The 18,992-nt window shown below is 40.9% G+C and overlaps 1 protein-coding gene across 22 annotated transcripts in view; it reads right to left on the bottom strand.

The window, feature by feature from the left end:
• PBRM1 (polybromo 1) overlaps positions 1–18,311 on the bottom strand; it is a gene marked incomplete at both ends in the record, with an annotated part of 57,187 nt that extends 38,876 nt beyond the window's left edge. For 7 of the 22 annotated variants that reach the window (XM_079540417.1, XM_079540420.1, XM_079540432.1 and 4 more), the window contains 12 exons: positions 272–485; positions 4,238–4,329; positions 6,703–6,801; positions 9,646–9,731; positions 10,893–10,991; positions 11,732–11,800; positions 12,399–12,515; positions 13,209–13,340; positions 15,591–15,738; positions 16,269–16,366; positions 17,182–17,337; positions 18,273–18,311. In XM_079540417.1, coding sequence (XP_079396543.1) covers positions 272–485; positions 4,238–4,329; positions 6,703–6,801; positions 9,646–9,731; positions 10,893–10,991; positions 11,732–11,800; positions 12,399–12,515; positions 13,209–13,340; positions 15,591–15,738; positions 16,269–16,366; positions 17,182–17,337; positions 18,273–18,311 — 1,349 coding nt within the window. Of the gene's footprint in view, positions 1–271; positions 486–4,237; positions 4,330–6,702; positions 6,802–9,645; positions 9,732–10,892; positions 10,992–11,731; positions 11,801–12,398; positions 12,516–13,163; positions 13,341–15,590; positions 15,739–16,268; positions 16,367–17,181; positions 17,338–18,263 lie in introns of those variants that run through there. The other 15 variants (XM_079540434.1, XM_079540418.1, XM_079540425.1 and 12 more) reach the window with 6 other exon arrangements.
• Positions 18,312–18,992: the final 681 nt, after the last annotated feature.

The raw sequence follows: 18,992 nt of genomic DNA, 5'->3' as shown, positions 1-18,992 counted from the left end.
CTTTCACCTCTGCTGTCTACCAAACCTCCAGTATTATTGATATGGCACAGCACAAATGAAACACCATGTAAAATAAACCCTTGGACGGCAGCCATTTATAAAAGATGACCAGAAGACTGATGCAGGCTGGCGTGAAACAAGCACCAATCAAAGCACGAAGGAAAGATGGTACACGTTGCATCAGCAACCTGACCACAATATAGGACTTTGGAAACAGAAGAAACCCTTAAATATTTTCCCATCAGACGTAGTTTGCATTCTGTTTTCTTACCTGATCTGCTGCAATGAAATAGGTGTTTTAATTTGCTGGTAATAATCAGGATACTTTTTCTTGGAGGGCAACTGGAAAAAGGGTTCAGATATTAGCTGGCCCTGATTATTTCGGCAACTTCTAACTGTATCATAAAGCTGATAGAGAGGATTAGAAGTGTCCATGAAGGAAGTAATACTCTCAGCTTCAGACTCTCCTTCATAACGAGCAGCAGCTGCACAGAGAGAAAGGAAAAATGGGAGACTCTCAGCGAACAAGTCAAGTGGATTTTGTTGTTTGACTTTTCAAATAGAGAAAGAACTAAACAAGAACAAAAGAGTCCTTCAGCTGAGGGCATCCAGCCACTCTGGCAGTCAGATTCACATCTTAGAAAAGGACACCACAAATGGCTGTACCTCATGTGCCTCAAGCTGATGGGAAAACAGAAAACAAAAACCACCACAACACATAGCTAGATAGCAAGCTCTCTTAGCACATGAGACTCAGCTCAGTCACTGGTAGCACACCCTGCATACAGAAGCACTGAGAGGTATGTATACATGACAGTACACACCAGGACCACTCAACCACATGCTACTAATAGGACAGCTATAGAACATCCTTATTTACCCATTTAAACACTGATGTCAATATTTGTGCCAAATATATTTGTACACTGAGCTACAGCCATACTGCTGCCCAACTGGAGTACACTACAAGAACATGAACTGACAAACCAGATCTCAAATTTGCAAAGGTGCTCAGACAGGGAAAATGGCTGAACTAAACACGAATGTTTTTTGTATGCATGTGAAAAGAAGTGACTTCAAAACTTCTGTTATCCTTTAAACTCTAACATTCACAGCCCAATTAAGAAAACTGAACTTTAACTGACAAGACTGACACTGAAGGTCACCTTTAATATGCAGAAAATGAAGAAGTACACATTTTAGAATGATTATTATGAACTATTTCTGCTAATTATAAAAAGTATTTATCAATTTTATAGAGACTTTGCCAGCTGACTTGATGAAGCAAACAGTAAGTTTCAGGATTAGAACAAACAAAAAGGATACTGTGATGAAGTAACATGTACTGCTGACAAAACCAGGAAACACACAGCTATTTATTCCTTAACTTCCCCTCTTACAAATTCCAGTTTAGATGGAAGCTTGGTGGATGACACGCTGGATAATTCAGTTGCACAAAAGACAGCTCTCTAATGCTCATGCCAAGTTTCCAGCAGGCATTTTCATTATTGCTCAGTAGTGGCTGGCAATGTTTCAGGTTTTCTACTCAATTTCAGTAAAGATATATTGAACTGATGACAAAGCCAGAGGGCATTCTGGCTGCACACAGCACAGTGTTAGCATCTATCCTCTGCAGCCTGACACTGCACGTCTATGCAGACCTGCTAGCCAAGACAGATGCAAGCTAAAACACAAGCAGACCTCAGTAGATGCACAAACATGACAGAGATGTTCATTACTGACTCAGAGGAGATACCTAAAATTATCATGTGTCCGAATGCCAATCAGCATCAAATAATTGCACAGCATCCACTGCGGTAGCCTGCAAAGCAGGAGCTGGACAGAGTAACTTCAGCAGGAAAAAGAGACTGGAAACAGTGCTTTGTTTTCCCTGAACCTCATCTATCAGCCTGAGCATGGAGAGAAATCCTTGCAGCAAAGAAAATGCTACCAGGTACAACAAGTTTCCAGACTAATTATGCAACAGAAGTAGGCTTTGCTTTTGTTTGCTCAACACTGCAGCTCTCACTGTTCCACCAAAAATGAATACAAGAGAAAAAGGAGAGCTGCTTCTAAGAAGAGGAAAAAAAAACACAAGAAAGAAGGACTTTAATATTCTGTGACATGGTAGCCAGCAAAGAAGCAGTTCAATACTCTGGTCAAGACAGGTCCTTCTTTTGTAGGCATTCCCCAAAATGAAATCTAAATAAATTAAACAAGCACTCAGAGGAAAACGTGTACATAACACCTGAATGAACCTATACATATTTTTATTACAATGTCTATGCTCTTTCAAAGACATGGCAATCACTATATATCCTGAGGTATTCAGAAAATGATAATGTCCTCCCAGCACGAAGCATTAACGCATCTTGACAACTGAAGATGTATTACTCAAAAGACAAAAATCCTTATTTGGCTACACAATCAAGCACATAATGCAGGACCACAGGCTCTTGAACATCCAGAAGCAATAGGTCCCATAAGAACACATTAGAGAGGAACAGTTAGCAGGTACAGAGGAAAGAAAACAGAAATAAAAATTTCAGGCAGTAACTATACGTGTGCCCTTACTCAGTGCTGACAGAGGAAAGAAGCAGAGTGAGGAAAGCACAGGAATATATACAAAAAAATAGTCTTTGCTCATTAAGTAACTTGCTTTTATCAATGTCATGCACTGAGACAACACGAACGCTTGAAGCCTAACAAGATAGATGCTAGAAAAATCAAAAGCTGCAACCAGTCCTAAAGGCATAAACTTTATGCCTTTTTATGTTTATAGTGAGGATAACTTGTAATGGAGCTGCAAAAGCTGCTCATGTCTCAGTATGTTTCAGCTAGAAATCTTCCACAAGCTCCATCACACCACGACACACTCTGAAACTGTGAGGATAAACTCCAAGTTGGAAACAGTTGCTTAGGCAACTGCTGCACTCAGAGATGCTCACAAAGACTGAGCTCTCTGTATCAAGGAGAAAGTTCTCTACGCTCTTTATGTCCAACCCTCATTTGTTTCAGTAAGTGTTAGGGGAAAGACAGATACCAGAGCAACCAATAAAAAGACTGCTTGCTTTTAAGGAAAATCTTGTTCACTCTAAGAATGAAAACATAGGGATGTCCAAAGAGTATGCTGGAAAGACTAAGAAACAGTGACAGATATCTGCCAAAAAACTGCCCCTTTGATGAATGCAATAGGATAACTTCAGCAGTACTAAGGCAAAAATCTTAGACACACACAAGGCCCTGTGCAAATGACATCCATGTCCATGGCAGACGTGACATCTGAAAGCAATTAAACCACTTGAAGCATTTAAATCCTGAAGAAGCAGAAAGCTGTATTGCTCCTACAGCACTGAGGTGTGGAAGGCCTGCAATTGACAAGCACACTGAGCCACAGGAATGAATACTCTCCACCTCTCCCAAAGAGGGGAGCCAGAACTGAAGCCTAGGCTAACCAGGAACACAGATACAATTCCAACATGAAATAAAACACACCCTATGTTAAAAAAAAAAGTAACAAAAATATTAATAATCAGATATCTGCTCTGAGATAATGTGAGGAAATTACAGAGAATGCAACTATTGAGAAAGACTAACTTAAAAGACAGACTACAGTAACGTTGGCCAATACTGAAATATATGATATAATGTGTATGTTATAGCAGATGTTTATAATACAATGCTATAGCATGCTTATGAAACTAAAGGTGCTGTCTCAAGGCATGCCTTTTTATGTACTTTTGTTTGAACATGAGCCCTCACGCAAGATCACATCACTGCTAGATTACACAAGATATTTGCAAATTAAGTTCTATTATTTAGCTTTCCTTATATCCCATATAAATAGTCTTAACCTTAAAAAATAAAACCTGACAGGCTCTTAGAAGAGCCACCGGCACAAGAAAGGACAAGCCAGCATGAAGTTTCTCCAGGACAACTGCCATATCTCTTAACCCACAGAACACGTAACACTGTTTTCAACATCTCCTTGTCTGTTCCACATCAGAAGGAACAAAAACATGCAACAGTTTCCCAAAGCCTGGATCAGTTTGGCCAGTTGAGCGTATCTCTTAGCAGCTGCACATTTATAACTCAGTACTAAGATGAAACAGTGACTGGACTTAACAGAATTATATGCTCAATTTTGAAACAGTAAATATAATTCTGCAATAGAGTGACATTTGAAGATATCTTTAATTAAAGAAAATAAACAGATAAATTGCATATCAGCTCCTACCAGCCAAAGCAGCATCCTCATCACTTTCTGATCCATACTGCAATGCCATGGTTATTGCTGATAAACGATCCCCCTGGGCTGATCTTTTGTTACTGTAAAAAGAGGGAAGAAAAAAGAAAAGATTTCAGAAGTAAAAAATAACAAAAAGTTCTTCTTATTAAATCACCATTAACAGCCATCCTGGGTGAACCAGTAAACCAGTGAAGCTCATGACAGCTGCTTATCAGGAAAACAGAGATGGCTACAGAGAAAGAACCACAGAGCTCACCAAGCTGCTAACATCCCTTGAGACAGCCTTCATTTTAACAGGCCGGCCCTCTAACCAGAAACTGCCCGTGCAGTCCAAATGTCAGAGCTCAAGCTATGCATCTTCTGTCCTACTTCAAATACTGAAGTATTTGTGTTACTAATTGGCACTTATGGGAATAAGGCTTCCCAATTATCCCAAAATTATATAAACAAATCTCTTATTTAATCCTGTTTTATAGGGATTGGTCTACATTAAGAAATTTAGCACGTCACAGGTTGTCTCCCTTTCCTCCAGCCCTGCCTGCACTCGTTCAGCACGCGGAGTGGTTGTAAGTGAAGGAGCTCTTAACTGGTCTCACAACATCTTCAGCATCAATCTTTCTGCCTTTTCTCCCAAATCTGGGGCACAGCATCTCACGCGTTGCTTACAATGACACTGACTCCATACAAGCACTCAATACCTGAAAGAGCCGTGCTGCTGCTGGGCATTAGGCCACAGTTTCAAGGCCTACACAGAGAAGACTGGCTGCTTCCAGACAGTAGCTAAGCCCGCTGGGATAAAGCCTCTGCTACATACCAAACATCTCAAGTGATGAATGAAGAACAAACTGGACAGCCTGCAGCAAACCAGTCTGCCTAGTAAGTCTGCCATAAGCACATCAGCAACTCAGTACTAACGGCTTGCAGGATTTCACACTATCATAGAATCTTTTGAGACGGAAGGGGCCACTGCAGGTCATCTGATCCTACTCTCTGCACTGAGCAGGGACACCACAGCTCCACCAGGTGCTCACAGCCCCTCCAGCCTGGCCTTGGCTGTCTGCAGGGACGGGACATCTACCACCTCTCTGGGCAGCTGTGCCACTGCCTCACCATCTTTAAAAAGAATCTTATTTATATCCAATCTAAAGAGGAGTTGGGATTGTTCAGTCTGGAGAAGAGGAGGCTCAGGGGAGACGTTACTGCTCTTTATAACTACCTGAAGGGAGGCTGCAGTGAGCTGAAGGTCGGCCTCTTCTCTCGTGTAACTGGTGATAGGACCAGAGGGAATGGCTTCAAGCTGCGCCAGGGGAGATTTAGGCTGGACGTCAGGAAATGCTACTTTTCTGAAAGAGTGGTCAGGCAGTGGAATGGGCTGCCCAGGGAGGTGGTGGAGTCACCGACCCTGGAGGTGTTCAAGGAACGTTTGGATTTTGTGTTGAGGGACGTGGTTTAGTGAGTGCTACTGGTGATGGGTGGATGGCTGGACTGGGTGATCCTGTGGGTCTTTTCCAACCTTATTGATTCTGTGATTCTGTAAAACTCCTCACTTTTAATTTGAAACCATTTCCCCTTGTCCTGTCACAACAGACCCTGCTAAAGAGTCTGTCCCCTTCTTTCTTACAGCCCTTTTGGGTACCAACAGGCCGCTCTCAGCTCTCCCCACAGCCTTCTCTTCTCCACCTGCACAGCCCCAGCTCTCAGCCTGTCCTTGTAGGGAGGTGCTCCATCCCTTGGGTCATTTGCCCACATCTCTCCTGTACTGAGGTCTTCCCATCTGGACGCAGCACTCCAGGTGAGGTGTCCCAGCACAGAGGGGCAGGATCGGCTCCCTGCCCTGCTGGCTGTGCTGCTTTGGATGCAGCCCAAGATACGGTTGGCTTTCTGGGCTGTGAGGGCACAGCGCTGGCTCACGTCCAGCTGCCATCCAACAGCACCCCAGGTCCTTTTCAGCAGAGCTGTGCTCCATCCTTACATCTCTCCCAGCTCATACTGGTAGTAGGAGCTGCCACAACCCAGGTTTTGTCGGTTTCTATCTTCCATCTCTTAAATATTTATTCCTACTTATTTCTTTCAGTTTCCAATATCATTTTCCTAGACTTACAGTTCATTTCCTTATGAGTTTTCACACACTTTACTTTGTAATGAAGTCTAGCACATCAATCTTCAGAATATTTCTAAGGAAACAGCTGCACAGCGAGTATTTAATAACAAGTGTTTGAAACATGAAATATAAAAATCAAACACAGAAGCGTACTTACAGTAAAGTACCTTCTTAAACTTACTTCATAGGAAGGAAATATATTTGAAATTTCAAGAGTATTTGAGTCGATATTGGAAATTAAAGAACAGTGCCAACTAAAAAAAAAAAAGTGCATATGTATTTTGTATTTTTAAAGTCAGCATTTCCACGTGACGATGACCCAGCTTTTCCTCCAAGTCCAAAATTTACTTACCGAAAATATTTGTTAGAAGAATTTCTCTCATCACCCACACTGCCTTTACCCTGTGAGGAAGGACCTGTCAGCTTGGAAGCAGTCAAATTTGATGGCGTCCTTAATGCAGGAGAGACAAGCCAAGGAAAGGGGGAAAAAAGAGGCCCACCTTAGACCCAAGACAAGATGCAGCAAGGCTACAGCTCTGTACAGAGTTACTTCGATAGGTCAGACAAAAGCTTCAGAGACAGACAAAAAAAAAACATTTTAAAGCTAAAAGTAAAGCAACACCAAGATACATTTAGTGGCCCAGCATTGTGATACTGATTTTGTTTATAAAAAGCCAGAAGGTCACATTTAGATCGAGGATTAACAGCTATACACACAGCTCAGCCTACAACAACACGTGAGCAGCCAACAAGACAATCCTCAGCACCAACATAAAGCTACCCACACCAAATCATGTCTGATCAGTACTTCATAGAAGTCACAGTGTGCACAGTCAAGGAGTTTTATTTTGTCACTTGACTGAAGGGAGGACAGCTAAATGCACCGAGAAAGAGCAATTAGTGTGACAGCAGACATGCAGGACTCTGTGCTGGGACAGCACAATTATTTGACACAAGTTAGTGGCATGAGAAGGAGTCTGAGCCTGATCCACCAAAGAGAAAGTGACATAAATTCAGAAGAAAAAAAAAATTAAAGGAACTTATGGGGGTATTCTACCAAAATCAGCAATAGGTAAAAGAGACTGTCTGTTGAGACAATAAAATCAGGAAAAAATGAATGATTCTGTGATGTAGATTCAGCAGAATGCAAAAAAAAAAAAACCATGGTTCAATTAAAAACAAAATGATGCAAAAAGAAAACCACCAGGCAGTGAAACACTTCAGAACAGCAGGTGGGAGGATTGGTTTGGACTACACCTTTCTCTCACCCAATTCTTTTGCACTAAAAAATAAAAATAAATTAAAAAAAAAAAACAACCAGAAGAATAAAAAATAAATAGAATAGTTTTAAGAAAGACAAAAGCACCCCACATCCCCTGCTATAAAGGACAGTTCACCATTACTGTAGCCTGTTTCAGGCACTATCAATACTTTTTGCCAAGTTACAGAAACGAAGAAAGGGAGCAGTCAATTAATGAGACATTCAGATTACTTGAAGCCTTGCAGATCCATAGAGAGCAGAATACATGAGAACGTAAAGAATCAGGAACCTTAGGAGTAGAAATGGGTTGGCAGTGCAAGAGAGGAATTCAACTAACAAATATCAGTGTGATTTATCTGTCATCCCTTTTGATGCAAACAGCTTAAGTTTGAAGAAAAAAAAGTAAGACTCCAAATTAAATACAACTTGTGATATTAAGAATCATAGAACCACAGATGGCTCAGGGCAGAAGAGAGCCCAAAGATCAGCTAGCTCCAAGCCCCACCACGGGCAGGGCTGCCAGCCACTCGGTCAGGCATCAGATGGAGCTGCCCAGGGCCCCATCCAAGCTGGCCTTGAACACCTCCACAAACGGGGCACCCACAACACCCTGAGCTTCATCAATGTAGCCCAACATAGCAAAATGAAGAAATAAAATCACAACTTATATTAAAAGTTTCTGGGCCTATATGTAATTCCTGTTCCATCCAAGCTAACACACACGGAAACGATGTGTCTGTAGAACCAAGATCTCCTGGCACCACACGTACTTGGAGGAAAATCATTACAATATGCATCAAGCATTACTCCTTAATGCTTCTGCTTTTGTCCGTTCCTTTACACGAGGTGTTCTGCTCACTGCTCTGGCTGACACCTCGCCCAAGTATGGGAAGCATGCTAACTCTGCGTGACTGAATCAGAAAAACCACAATGCAATTGAGCACTGAACAGTAATATCCAAGCAGGTAACTTTCATTTCTTTCAGACATAACAGTATTAAAAGTAAAGTCTGTGGCTAACACCTTCTAAATATTTTTCAGGGGAGAAACAAAACATAACCACCAGTACAGAATCTGCCTCTCAGTCAACAGAGGGTGCTGGGGTTCTCAGCTGTACCACACAGACCTCTGCAAAGAATGAACAGCATTTATTTTTCAGCATGGAGTGCCAGCAAACAACTTATATAAATACTTGGTCCATCCTAGAATGAGTTTGCTGACTCCCTGGAGGACCTGCAAGACAGTGGTTTGTTTTTTATATATATGACGCAGCTCATACTGAAAAATAATATTTAAGCTTACTTTGGACTGGTGACTCAAAAGTAAAAATATAGAGAAGAATAAATTCAATTGCATTTTAGATCAGAGACACATGTTACGACTGCATTACTTCTTTGTAGGTAGCACCTTCTTTTCAGGTAGCAGTATTTCCTGATTAAGCTCTTTCTGTGAAACAAATACAGCTGTCAAAAGCATTTCATATCTGCCTGCCTAAAGACCAAAACTATCCTTCTCTGATTTTAAGTCCAGATCTTCAGTGTCTTGTGCCTCTTTTCATAGCCAGAAACAGGTTTTCAAATAAGAGTTCATATAACATGGCCTCTGTTCTACATATCTGTTGCCTAGGGCCTTGTTGCTGCATTTCTGCCCCTACCTGGATAACTGTGAGCTCTCAGCTCTCAGCTCCTTACAAGGTGCAACACTCCCCAGTACTTTTGGCACAGCAAAGCAAAACAACGCAACTTTTTCCATCGCTGCTTCTCCTCTGTTCTTACCTTACAAACACACATGGAAGCAGTTGGCCAGAGCTTAAGAGAGCCATGAAACATGTACAGAAATACTCATCATGGATGCATTTGAGTAGGAAAAAAGAAACAAACAAAAAAAAAGAAACCACCTCTTTCCAAAGGTTATAAACCACAGAAAAACAATAAATGTTCATGCAATTATTTCCCAGGATATTCCCCACAGCAAAATTAAGGGAACAACTACAGAGATTTTCACAGCCTTACAAACAGAACTCTATTTGTGGTACCTGAGTCGGAGACTTGACTTGGCCAGCTCGCTGTGCTCAATTTCAGCCTTTTTCATATTAAATATTTTTTTAATTGCATTTGCATCCTGTCAATGAAAAGAATGTGCTTGTTTATGGTTGAAAACAAAGAACGTTATTTTCAGGTAGAACCATTCAAGGATCAGGAACAAAAATGGGTTTTGGTTAGGTTTCTTATGTTGTTCATTTTTGTTTTAAACGTTTCTAAATGCTTAAACAATTTGGACTAAGTACTGAAGTACAGAACAAAATCTCCATGCAGTAGCCATACCGTGGCTGTAGAAACATAAAAGCTGAGTAGCTTGAGCTCATTTTCTCTCACATGTTTAAAAAAAAATTAAAAAAAAATATATTTTTTTTTTAAAAAACCAGGAATATCACACAAGCAGATGAGTTTCCGTGCCTTTGAAATTATTTAGCTACAGCTATTGCTGAGCTTTAGGACGTTCCTTTTTCCTCTCTCTCAGCAACAGAGTTGATACTTGAAGTAACAGTTCAAAAAGCAAAGATCACAAGATTTGAACGAGGTTACAAGCCTGGGTAACTGAAGTCACAATCCTGAAAGCAGAGCAACTGGAAAAGTCCCATAACCACTGACACAGGAAAGTCACAGACATTGCAAGGTCTCCTACCACGAAGCTCATAGGAACATACAAGCAGTTATTTGTCAATGAAATTCCCTTATTTTCAGAAGTACATGGAAACAGTAATATCATAACTTGCGCACAAATGCTGGTGAACTGAAAACTAACCAAGATTGGAGGCATCATAAAAACACAGCCAAAAGGAAAAGAACTTTGGAAAACCACACAAAAAAGACACTGCTCCACTTTTCAAGCTTATGATGAAAAGTGCAGTCTGTTCCCAACACCTGTAATGGGATGATAGCTGAGCATTGCCACTAACATTTTAATCTGCAGTCCCAGCCATTCCCATTTCAAGCACAAATAAAAGGATCCCCCATACTTCCAAAGAAGTCATGTAATTCACATCTTGATATAAAATTTAATTGGAAAAACTCGTAATTCAAGATGAAAAGATATTACAACTATTTAAATCATATATATATTACATACATAGTATTACATAAGGAAATTCCAACAAGAGATCTATTTATTATGGAAACAGTTTTTAGGGCCTTACACCAAGGATTTGTTCAAAAACCAACAGCACAGAAAACAGTAAAGAAACACCTAACTTTGATCTAACTGTGAGTGACTGAAACTAACCTTGAACACTTGGGATCCAGGCTCATTGTAGGTTTTGGCATTCTTTGCGAGAAGATCTATATCCTTGGCCATTGCATGAATGCTTTTATAAGTTCCATTCTGCAACAGAGCAAAACAGAACTGCTTTGTGGCAACCTTCAGACAGCATGGAAAGTCAAAAGCAAAGGGAATTCATAACGGATAAAGAGAACACAGACTAGAGAGAACAGTTTTAGAAAAGAAGAAGAGTACTTAAGAAAAAAAATAAGAGCACTAAGGTCTTCTTGATCTTTAAAATGCTAAGATTGGAAAAAGTTTAATACTATTGCAATACTATCTTAATGTTGAAGGGTCTGACAAGATGTGATTTCAGCTTTATTCTCTAGTTCAATTAGACCTTGTGCTGTCCTTCACTATTACACAAAATAGAGTAGAATAAATAATAGAATTACTGAACAGCATTTCAAGATTGCTGGAAAAGCAAGATGAAAAATGAAGCAGTACAAAATCTCTATTTACAGCAGTAGAACAGAAGCAGGTGATGCTAATGCACAACCAAGCTTCAACAGATCAATGTTTGATGTTTGTAAGATTTGCCAAGGAATTACTTTAAACCATTAAACATCAGGGAACCCAAGATACTCAGGTTCAGTGCCAGCAGACTCTGGTTTACGATGCCAGATCTTCAACACAGCTACCACTGCAGTGTTAAACCAGGACACAACACTAAATAACTACAGCATCTCGAGTTTTCAGTAGTGGGCAAAAATAGTCTGCTTTTCTTATTAACTTCAGCAATTTTAGAGTGTTTGTTTTTAATCAAGTCTAAACTGTAGTGTATTAATAAGTTTGTATTGTACCTGAATCCTTTGGGCAATAGTTTTAAGATCTATGGGCTCCTTTATTATTGCATAATAATCTGGATATTGCTGGAAAACAAGAACAATTGATATGTTATCATGAACAGTCACAAAGCTCTTCTAAACCATTCTATGAGTTCTTAGTGAAGATTAATTGTAGATGAAGAATAGCATAAGCTTCATAATTACAGTATCAGGCATCAGTTTGGAGAGACAGATGATAAGGCAGATACATACAATTATGTCTCATCCATAAACTGCCATAAAGAAACAGTTCTGGCTGAAAACAAAATACACAGTGATGGTTTTCAAAGTACTTCTTTTGCTGGTTAAACCTGTTACACCACAACCTGAAACAGAACAGTAAAGTCAGCCAGATTAAAAACAAACAAACAAAAAGATTAAGAAGTCTCAACCAAAAAAAAAAAACAAACCAAAACCAAACAAGTAAACTAAAGTTGCAGAACAGAGCAAGCCCCAGCCTGCAATGATAGGCCTGGGAATGAGCGGGTAGGAGCAAAGCAGCTCTAAAAACTGCTGGAGACAGATAAGACAGATGAGACAGTAACAAAAAACTGCATCCTCAGTCTGTGCATTACAGTGCTCAGGGGCAGTGATACAAATTTCCACATCCCAAATTCAGGATGATTACTGTTGAAACACCCACCACTTTAGAAGGTAGCTTCTGGAACAGTTCACTTATCAGGCGTCCTGATGGATTCGTGGCAACAGCTACAGCTTCCAGAAGCTGTTCAAGAATCTCCTTCAGATAACCTGGAGATGACTAACATGAGAAATTGCACCAATGAAATGAGGTTTCAACAACAGCCAAATACAGTGCTTCAAACTGCACTGAAATATACACACTTATTTTTCAAAGACAGAAAAAAAAAAATCAACCATGCATGCAGCCTTGAAAAGCAACATTCCTTACATACTCAGGTAAAGCATATGAGAGTCTGATTTCACATTTACACTAAAGACTCACATACACATTACATCCTGTCAGAAGAAACTTGACTGCCAACCTTAATGCAATCATGCATCCCAACGTCTTAAAAAAAGTAAAAGAAGAGACAAAGCCAAGCTTCCTATTGTCATATCTGCATTAAAAAACTGCTCCAGGAAGAGTTGCAGTAATTGTATAAGATGCACACAGGAAAACAATGTCATTAGACATTAGACTATCGAGAACACAGCTGACCCAGAACTGCATTTTGTCCCTAAGGGAGACGCCAGAACTTTTTTTCCTAGACAGAAGCAGAACATGTAGACAGTGCTGTGACATAATTAACTGGCAACCAATAAACATGCATTAAAAACAAAAGCAAAACCTGCAAGGAAACACCTGTAGGGGCATAACTGAACAGTGAAAAGACTTGTTGCCTTTCCACACGTGGAGGCCGAGCTTCAGCTCAGTCAGCTGCCACACAGAGCAATAGCTTCCTCCAGCTGCAGCTGTCAGGCCTGCACTTACTAGTTCTTGACTGTCATGTCCTTCCTCATCTTCATCCTCCTCCTCAGCATCTCCTTTTTGAACAAATTCATTTTTTGTGCGCAAATACAACTCCCATAACTTGCAAGCAGCTTTATATTCAGGAGAATCGGGCTGAAAGAAACAACCACACAAATCAAACAGCATCAGCACCCTCAAAATTCACAATTTTCTCATCTAGAAAGAGCTTATAAATTAGTCTCTGAATTGTATTAAACTGATTGAGTAACACAAAACATCAGAAATTCCTGCTTGAGAGGTTCTTTAGAGGTGTTAAGAATGGCAATAAGAACTAGAAAATATCACTTCTGTCACTGCAAAGCATTCCAGCCTTCTTGAAAACTTGGCAATAAAACTGCTTTGGGCAGAGGCACAGACAAGTACGAGATGAATCTCAGGAGATCTCCAGGCTCTGCTGCAGCACATCAGTGCCAGTATTTAAAACATAATAAATGTCAGTATGCCAGAAATGTGATTTAAGCCAACACTGCTGCCTTTGCACAACACTGGAAAACTCAATTCTACCAAAGAAGAACACCAACGAACGCACGCATATCTCAGTAAGCACTGCAATGATTTGCACTGTTCAGTAATAACTGTGAAATCCCAAAGAACCTGAGAAATGCATTAGTCAGCAAAAATATTTCAAATACAGAGCAGCAATCAACCATCAGCCTATTACTGCCTAAAGCAAATCGCCAGAAAGAAAGGACTGCTTTCCCACTCTTTTCCTCCCCTTTCCCCTGCCATCACCACTATTCCAGGAGCTTGGGCAGAAACGTTGTCTTATTTCTATTGATTACACTCTTCTTCACTCTCTCAGCTTCTGACAGCTTGAAACAGAGATGAGAAACCAACACAATAACTGTTCTTACGCTTACCCTACCAGACATAATACTCTCAAGACATCAGACCAGGTGCTGGTTGTGAGACAGAATAAGGGATACCCTGCTCTGCTGGTCTGCTCCTTTCCTCATTACTGAGCAAGACGCTCAGAAGTATTACTTGAACAGAAACATTAAACAAGCAAAGGCTTCCATTTCAGTCTGACACTCCCAATAAAGCACCTACTGACACAAACACCTCGCCAATGAATCAGCCTTCCTTGCATCAAATTAATTTAAACTATGTGAATAAAGGTAAAAGATGAAAAAAGATGAAGTTACGTTTGTGTGTCATACCTTCATCTAATGACTCTGTATTTCTCTGGTAATGACAAAATTCCTGCATTCTAGTAAGATAGCTATCTGCTTCCTATGCTGCATGCAGGATTGCTACAATACGGGCACAGATCTGAGCTGAATATTCTGCAGGCAAAGGCATCTGACATTTGGGAAAATGCTAGTAATTGTTTCCTGCCATCCATTCCATATTCCTCATATAAAACAGAAAACAAACCAAAGAATCCACCACACTAAGGGGAATGTGTCTGCTAAAGCACACCATGAATACGCAGGTCTCTGTGCTTTTTCTACTGTAACCACAACATAGAAAGATGTTAACCCTTAAACCTGGTCGTTCCTCAGAAAGCCACAAACACGCACAAACAAACACAGGCACCATTTACCTGAGTGTCACCTGACTACAGTGCCTGCCTGAATTACAAAGCAATTATGTGCACAACCTCCAAAGACCAAGATTTATCAAAGCTAATATCAGCACTGAAGTTTTAGGTTTGCTATCTCAGCCACAACACACAGTGTCCCTTTTTTAGTACGTAAAATGCTTCCATTAAATGAGATCATTCCAGTTTTCTTTCCCCCTTTCTTAAGGCAACTGCAATAGAATCCATTAATACCTAAAATAAAACACATGTTGGGTTTGGAGGAATGGAGACGTGGCTTGCAGCCTCGGTGGAACACATTGTATACACTCACAATCATCAGAAACCAGGGTAATCAGTGTGCCTTTTTTCACTTTAGTAACTGGACAATGGAAGAGAAAAAGTCAGCAATCATACTGCAAAACTCCAAAACAAACTCCTCCTTTAGGGAGAAGAAAGTGTGGTTCTTTTCAAAAGGTCACAGGGGATATCTCATAAAACGGGAAGGTTTTAATAGATCAGTCTTTTTCTCTGTTGTTGCTGGGTTTTTTTGCTTTCTCTCTCTCTTGGAAAGTGAAAAAAATACCCTCTCCATGTTATTTTATGGCATCCCCACAGAAAAGCTACTATAGCAAGACATCTCACAAAGATATGGTCAACATTATGGGAAAATCCACAAACACCTGCAGTAAGTTCATGCTGCTCTTACTAGCATCAAAGGCAAAGCCAGAAAGCTTTCTGCCAAACCAAATAAGAACCTCAGTATATCTCCATCGCTTTCATCATTGATAAATTCAAGCCTTTGTACCTATTTTCCTCACCTTGTAGTAAGCCTTTGCATTGTTAAAGAGAAGCTGAAAATCAGCAGTCAGCACATTCACATCATCATACTCCTCCATCTTTAGCTTCTGTTGGATTTTCATTAAATCAATTGGCTGTGAAACCACTTCGTAATAGTCTGGTTGATTTCTGTGGTAATGACAAAAGCAGGCATTGTATTTCAAGCAGAAAGTTTAGACACAGAGACAACAAAATGAAACAAAGACAGTTCCAGGTAAAAGATCTGGACAGCGTTCTGTTAGTGAACTTACTGTAATACCTGCTCCATTATCATTCTCTGTTTTCTGAGTTTAAGGTACATTTAGTCTCTACTTATATTTTCAAGAGCCATTTGAAGAGTTTATCATCCTCCCAACGCACACCCTCAGTACTACACTCCACCAATGGGGAGGAACATCTTCAGGTCAGATGTTTTAGACAGGTGTCACAAGAAATATCTCAAATACGTTCAAGGTTGCTTTTCTTTTTTTCCCTTTACTGAAAACAAGTACCAACATCAGCAGGTCCCACTGAATAATTACAACACTCACTCACACCATCATACGCTGCTGTGACACAGTGATGAGCATAGCTGATTTGGTTTTTTTTCCATATTTCAACTTTCTTTAATGGTGAAGCATTCCTTAAAATCCAAGGCTTCACAAGAACCATGGCCTTACCTTCGTTTCGGGGCCCTAATGAAAAGCTCACAAAGGAGCCTGCCCTGTTCATCTTTGTAATCTCTGATGGTGTTGTAAAGTTCATGGCATACAGCGATCTAAAATTCAAGAACAACACAATAAAAAGCAAGTCAATTTTAAGGAGATAACAAATCAAGACCTGCTTACAACAAGAAGGGGAAGGCAAACTGCTCACGTATGGTGCACTCCAAAGCAAGAGAGTGAAGAACACTGCATGTCCTGCATTAGTATGATCTAGCAGGTCACTACTGCAGAACTTTAGGGTTGCCTGTTTGGTTTTTGTTTTGTATTGTCTGATTTAACAGAGTGAACTTTCTTTCAGTACTAATCCTAAGTAGAACATTCCAAATGCAGGCTAATTCAGTACAACTCTCTTTGAGTTACAGACATTTAAAACCATGACAGAGGTCCTTTTGCCCTGCAATTATTTAAAATCAGACTGCTAACTCAAGGCATAATAATGACATCATATGCTTCAGCACGTATTGAAGAGCTGTTCTCCACTTATCTCTCCCAGCATTTGCTATTCAGATGCAACTCTCAATTTCTGCACTTTATTACTTCAGCCCTCTCTCCGCCCAGTCTCTTTCCATCTACTAAAATCATCATCAAAAAAAAAAACAGCAGCAAAAAGGAAAACGGAAAGGGAAAAAACAAAAACGAGGAGAGCAAACCAAAGGTGAATGAGATCCTAAACACAGCTTAGCCAAGGCAGCAACAGTTTCAGGACACAATAAACTCAGTGTATACGTGCCAAATACGATTGTCAAATACACAGGAAGCCAGAGCATATGCTGTAAGGGGCACTACCATCCCACAATCCAGCATTTCTTAGACAAGAATACAGTAAATCCAAGAGAAAGAAAGGTGTGCACAACAAGAAGGTACTAACAGGATCCACAGTCGGGAGATTTGAAAGCCTCCTTCTCTTCCTGCTGGGGCCTGGGATATTCGTGGAGTGGTGGCCATCATCAAAGTCCCCTCCGCTGACACTGCTGGACGGCGAGGTTGCTCTTCGCCTCTTGGAACCCATGGAATCCAACTTCTTCTATAATGAAGAGAAATGTTCTTAAACTCTTGGCATTGCAGCCAAATCCTCTGATGAGAGAGAGCTATTAAGTGAGCTATGTTTTGCAATGGGTCACACGTGTTTCTTACATCCACACCAGACGTGAGCTGGGAGTACAGGGAAGGCAAAACGGCCCTGCAGGTTTACACTGCCACTACCAACACCAAGGTCAGAAACCAAGGGCTTACAGGTGCAAAGATGTATCAGCAACTTTTACCAGGACACATTCTGAAACCATTCACGTTTTGGTTCCTCGAGCTATGAATGATCACAACGTGAGAACTGCTATTTTATAGGAAAGAGCTGTATGGAGAAAAGTAGTTCATTCTGTCTTGAATTATAAAACCAACACAAAATAAAAAGGACGCCACAAAGAAGACAAATGACCAACTAAAACATGAACTGCTACTGAATACCTTGTGTAAGATTCAAGCCAGAAAAGGGCTGGGTCCTCGTGTGACCACAATTCCCACTGTGTGTGTAAGACGAACGGCACAATCATCAAGAAGCAGAAAAATCCACTCTTGTTTCAGTCACGGTTTCTAATTTATCAACTTAACAGTGACAAATGGATAACAACTGTCCAACAACTATGGCGATTTATGGACCAAGTCGCTGGCTCTTCCCTGGTTTCTAATGACAGCATCATAACACCATCTCCATTTGTAGCTAACTCAAAGGACAGCACAGATTCATCTATCCCAGCCTGTACCGAATCAAGGGATCTCCTAGAAAGTTACAAGGTATGGCAGTACAACATAACTGCACGAGAGCATTTATGTTAGCAACAAAATGTTGAGCACGCAAATTAGATGAATAAGAACGAGGTAGGAATAATTAACAGTAAGGGAAAGCCTTAATGCAGAAGAACGGAGAGCATGGTGTACATACAATCAATAATTTACCAGATTTACCAGAGTACAACCAGCACCTCGAAAAGCCAGTCTCCTCATAGTGTCTGGTGGGCAAGCACAGATACTAGGAGAAGGGGACACCCAGAGCAGCAGGTCAGCAGTGCTGTTAGTACAGCCAGAGCTGAAAGACAAGAACAAGGAAAGAGAGAGGAGAGAGCTGACAGCAGATAGGTTATCCAAGTCAAAGAATAAATGGAAGAATTCAAGTTGGCAGACAGAAAGCAACAAACAGGAGGCAACTTTTGCTTTTTAACCTTAGCAGAAAGTCCAGAAAGCAGCTCCGCATGCAGAACACGAGGCATTTCTGTCACGGTTTCTCTGACGTTTCTCAACAAGCGGTGCTGGTTTCCCAGCCACCTGCACAGCAACGAACCACCGCACATCTGATCTGAGAGTCTGAGCTACAGAGCAGATAAGGTGGATGCACAGCAGCACGGCAACGGTGCAGCGATCGGCACGGCCAGAACGCGGCCAGAACGCGGGTCAGCCTCTGGCGGGCAAGAATTGCGTCCGTCTGCCGAGCAAAACGGCTGCTATCCGCCAGGAAGGAGCGCAGCGCGCCCGGCCACACAGCTTCTTTACGGACGAATCTGCTTCCATTTACAAGCGCTCTCCAGCTCCGATTTCCCCCCTTTGCGTACAACGCACGGCTCGACGGCAGTGCGACGGCCTTCATTGAGCTCACGCAACTTCTGCTCGGAACCGAACCCGGGGAAGCGG

This window comes from Tetrao urogallus (genome assembly GCF_951394365.1).
Source record: "Tetrao urogallus genome assembly, chromosome: 10".
In the NCBI taxonomy this organism is placed as follows: Eukaryota; Metazoa; Chordata; class Aves; order Galliformes; family Phasianidae; genus Tetrao; species Tetrao urogallus.
The sequence above is the reverse complement of the archived record's forward strand: the minus strand, read 5'-3'. Positions and strand labels throughout refer to the sequence as shown.